The sequence below is a fragment of the Stegastes partitus genome, unplaced genomic scaffold, assembly GCF_000690725.1.
Source record: "Stegastes partitus isolate 25-593 unplaced genomic scaffold, Stegastes_partitus-1.0.2 Scaffold224, whole genome shotgun sequence".
Classification (NCBI taxonomy): Eukaryota; Metazoa; Chordata; class Actinopteri; family Pomacentridae; genus Stegastes; species Stegastes partitus.
Genome location: NW_007577955.1, coordinates 356,633 through 361,556, shown reverse-complemented (window position 1 = coordinate 361,556; position 4,924 = coordinate 356,633). Strand labels below are relative to the sequence as shown.

The following is a 4,924-nucleotide window of genomic DNA, read 5'->3' as shown; positions in this document are numbered from 1 at the left end:
ACACACACACACACACACACACACACACACACACACACACACACACACACACATTGTGTGTTGTGTATATGTCATAGATTTATAAAAACCAGGATCAGAGTGCTGCATAAATATTTTTTAAAAAATTAAAAATTAAAAAGAACAAAATTAAGCACCTAAGGAACTCTTCAGATTCCTAATATAAGTGAAAAGTACTTATTCTGCTCTCTAAAAATACTCCATTCCAAGTATTTGTACTTTATTATAATGAGATAAATGTACTCTACAGTATTAAAGTAAAAGCATACTGTCACTACGCCTGACAAAAAGTATACAGCAGAGTTAAATTAAAATACTCAAGTAGAGTTTCATTTTTGACCCAGAAACAGAAAACAATCTGAAATATTTCTTCTTTTCTGAAGCCTCTGATTATTTCCAGGTTTATAACAGAATATAGCAGATGGTTTTATTAGCCTGAGAGTTTTGGACTCCACTTTATGGCCTTAAGTTTGGCCTTGAAAAGATATTTCAAATTCAATTACCCTCAAATTTCAAGTTAATTTAAAATAAAGTGAACTTTATTGTACAAGTCGTTCATTACTACAGAGGACATGTGTGGACTGAATGGTTTGATGCTAAAATATCTTTGGTAATTTGATTTCACAGTTTAGTTAATTTTGTTCTAACTTCCTTCAACATTTGCTCACTTGAGGTGAAACTTGTGAAAAGACAAACACAAATAAACTCTACTTCCTTTTCTAGGTGATATTAAAGGGCTGTTTCACCTGATCAGATGCTGGTTTTCTTCTGACATTTCGATATTTGTCTTTCTTCCAGATGATGATCATGATGGCAATTATAGGGGTTATATTTATGGGCGTCATTTTCTGTAAGTAAAATATCACTTTTGTTTTTAATTATTTTTTTAAAGGGCACTTTAACTATAATCTGTAGTGTCTAAACTAATATAGGAATACATTTTCATCACATTTTGCTACTTTTCATATGCTGCTATTTTTTATATGTATATGTGTATATAATGCTGCATTAATATTAATTCAATTCATGTATTGCATGTTTTGATGTTTTTATTGTCTTTTTTCTTTTGTTTCAGCTGTGAGAACATACACTGTAAAACAAAAAAGAAAATGTTAAAATGCTTTGTATTTTTTAAACTAAACTGTGTTGACACAGCCGGGGCGATGTTTTCTAATGGATCCAATTTTCTAGTTTCATTTTACATTAGATCATATGTATTTTTGTGGATTAAATTTTGTAGATTTAATTGTTAAAGAAGTATATTTACATGTAAAAACAATGACATTACATGAATTGTATAATAATAATAATAATAATAATAATAATAATAATAATAATAATAATAACAGATTGACAGATACAATTATAACTGATATATATAAAATGATCAAAACTGTATTTTTGACAGATTACCAATGCTTGTGATATTATGCATCGATGACATCAAAATAATTCAACATTTTTGAAATCAATGCAAAATTACAGAACCATGCTTATTTTTCTCGTAATTCTCAATAACTGTATCTGATTTCAAAATATATTTACAGTATTAAATTAAAATTTAACTGTATCATCTATTACATAGGAAAAAAAAGAATTACAACAATTTCCCTGAGGTTTCCACCAAAGGGATCAATAAAGTTCTATTCTATTCTATTCGAAAGAGTGTGAATTTTTTATTTTTTTTAATTTGCAAATTGGACAGTTGGACTGTGAAAAAAGTTTCTTTTAAAAAATGTAAATTTAATCACTATTGACAGCGAGACGCTTTTAATGTTATTTTATATTCATATCAGTCACATCAACTCACAGTCTGTTTTTTATAACTTTGTTGATATTTTTGCTATATCAAAAATAAAGACAAAAAAGTAAAATAAAAAGTAAAAAATTTGGTTGCATTACAGATTTTTTTTTTTTACGTTGTAGTGTAAACCCAAGTTCTGTCCTCAAGGGCTGAGTACAATCACTCAAATGTTTCATAAATAAAGCATCAAAAGTGCTTTAAAGAAGGGCGGCTGCTTTAGCTCACCTGGTTGAGGTGGTGACCCACGTACAGGGGCTATAGTCCCGGATGCAGCAGCCATGGGCTCAAATCCCGCTCATGGCCCTTTGCTGCAACCCCTTCCCCCATTCTTCTCCCCCACTTTCCTGTCTCTCCTTCGACTGTCCTATGCAATAACAGCAAAAAGCCAAAAAATAACTTTAAAAAAAAAAGTGCTTTAAAGAAAAAACTAACTCAAAGCGATTATCTGTGTTCTCTGTCCTCAGTGTATTTCTTCTACTGAGCAGCTCTTCAGGGACGGACGCACAAGTCACAGGACGACTCTGCACCAACAAACCGCCGACACAAATCCAGCCTCTCCTCAGCTGCTCTTCATCCTCCTCTTCCTCCGCGACGCCTTCCTCAGAGCCCTCCACGCATGATGTGTATATGTGCTCCACAGCCTCCTCCCTCCGCTGCACCAGGCAGGTTTCCTGACTTTCAATAGCAGCCGTGATACTTTTGTGTTTGCTGGGAGTCGGTGGGGTTTAACTTCATCGGGGCAGTTTGCAGAAAAGTGGCCGAAACAGACTTTTTCTCTCAAACACAAACTCGCTGCAGGTGTAAAAATCTGTTGTCCCGCATTTGTTCAATGTAAACTGGAAGCGGAACATGAATAAAAACCTCCTGCTGCTGTTACAAGAGAGAAAAAGGGCATTTAAGAGAAATTAAAACCACTTCCAGGCTGGTTAGTCTGTGACAAAATGTCAGAATACACAAGTAGCTTCATCAAGGTACATCTTTTCATTCTTGCTGTTTGGGTTTTAAAACTAGGCTATGACCATTTTCTGCTTAGTGTTCCTACACAGTCACCACAAATCTCAGAATCTGGTAAATCTGTGACATTTATCAGTTAAATTGTCATCCCCACATCATTTTGTGCTCTGCAGCAATAAAAAATAAAAAAAAAATCTGTTTTATTCATTTACAGCAGCTGTGCATAAAACATCTAGAAAACGTGTAGAAAATGTGTCATGAGTCCACCAACAAAACCACTGGATGTAGTTTAAAATCGTATTATTTCATTTATTCAGGGAACTTTCGCCTACATCTTTAGATTTAAAGAGGACAGAACTGCAAACAGGCGATCAGACAGGTGGTTTAAAAGAGCATAAAGGTTATTTTCTTATAGAATTTATAGAGAAAAGTCACCACACCAAAAATTGTAATGAGTAACTTTTTGTCTCAAACTTATTTTAATGAAATAAAATGAAAAATATTTGTATACAATTACAGAAAAGTTGTGTTTTAGGCGAGGTGTATACACAAGTTCATAAGAAATTAACATTTTGCAGGGTTTGTTTAGGTGTCTGCATATGATAGATAAAGAGTTGAAGACTACATGCCTAATGACTGTCCATCACAAATGTCACAGTTAGAAAACAAACTTTCTCTGTTAGTTACAGATGCACAAAAAATTTGAATATGCTCACAGTTATGATATGTAAATGATTATAACAAAATATCCTGAGTTTTCTGTGTTATTCAGTCTGTAATCTGCCTGTAAATGGACTCACAGTGAGCATGTGTCTTCTCTGTTCTGTGTTTTAAACCTGGTTCATTACTTCCTGCTTTGTCAGTCTCTCTCCTCCATCAGCCTCCACTGTGCTCTACTGGCCTCGGTGTTTAACTGTCAGTGTTGCTGCTGCTGCTGCTGCTGCTGCTTTAAGTCCACTTTGAGCAGAAAATTCACCTGGATAACTACAACTGGAATAATTTAGATATTTCTTTTTAAATATCTGTTTGTCTGTCCAGCTTCAGTTTAAACTATGATACAGTGTGTATTTTTGTTGTGTTGTGAACCGACCTGACTTGTGTTTTCCGTGGTTTGAATGTGCAACATGTCTTTTTGTTCTTTTTGATTCCTCTTTACATTAGGGAATGTTTTCATGATTGAAAATGCAGAATGTGGGTTGTGAGACTGTAGATATATAAAGAATCGTTGTTGAACCTGAAGGAATAAATTGTTACATTTAGGAGTGAATGATTGAAGTACTGGAAATCAGGATCAGTGCTGCTTCTGTACTGCTGGATGTTCTTAGAGGTGCTGATGTTGAGAGTGGCCTGGGATCTCAAATAAATTCATGTTTGCAACAGACATGTAGTGTTTGAGCTCTGGTTTGTTTAATGTCATCAGTATTCTCTAGCATAAATAACAATTTCATTTAGCAGCATCTAAAGTAAAGGTTGAAACACGAGTCCTTTGTTCGACGTAAAATACTGAAACATCATCACAAATGTTAACCTTTTAGATTAATATCTGGAAATTGACAGAAAAGAGCTTTTATTTAACATTTCATTGCATTTACACATCCAGTAACAACATTATCATTTACTGGAGTTGTATTTGTGCTCACCTATTCACTCTTTTAGCTCCATGTTGGTCTCCAACAGCTCCTGAGGTTGTTATCAGGCTCGTTAAAGTGCTACATGTTGATCAACTGGTCTCTAGTACTTGTCTGCTGTTTGCTGCTGTATAAGTAGTGTGCAGAGGATTTTTAAGGACTTCCATCCATTATCTATACACCGCTTAATCCTCATTAGGGTCGCGGGGGGGCTGGAGCCTATCCCAGCTGACTTAGGGCGAAGGCAGGGGACACCCTGGACAGGTCGCCAGTCTATCACAGGGCTACACTTAGAGACAGACAGCCAAGCACACTCACATTCACACCTACGGACAATTTAGAATCACCAATTAACCTCAACATGTTTTTGGACTGTGTGGGAGGAAGCCGGAGAACCCAGAGAGAACCCACGCTGCACGGGAACGTGCAAACTCCACGCAGAAAGATTCCCCACTGGGACGTGAACCGGCAACCTTCTTGCTGCGAGGCAACAGTGCTACCAACTGCGCCACCCTGCAGC

The 4,924-nt window shown here is 35.7% G+C and overlaps 1 protein-coding gene across 1 annotated transcript in view; it reads left to right on the top strand.

Annotated features, from left to right (window-relative positions):
- Positions 1–2,943, top strand: part of LOC103356840 (vesicle-associated membrane protein 2-like) — an 8,200-nt gene extending 5,257 nt beyond the window's left edge. Inside the window, exons 4-5 of the mRNA XM_008281140.1 lie at positions 817–868; positions 2,287–2,943. Of these exons, the coding sequence (XP_008279362.1) occupies positions 817–868; positions 2,287–2,303 (69 nt within the window). The 3' untranslated portion in view covers positions 2,304–2,943. The remainder of the gene's footprint in view (positions 1–816; positions 869–2,286) is intronic.
- The last annotated feature ends 1,981 nt before the right edge of the window (positions 2,944–4,924 follow it).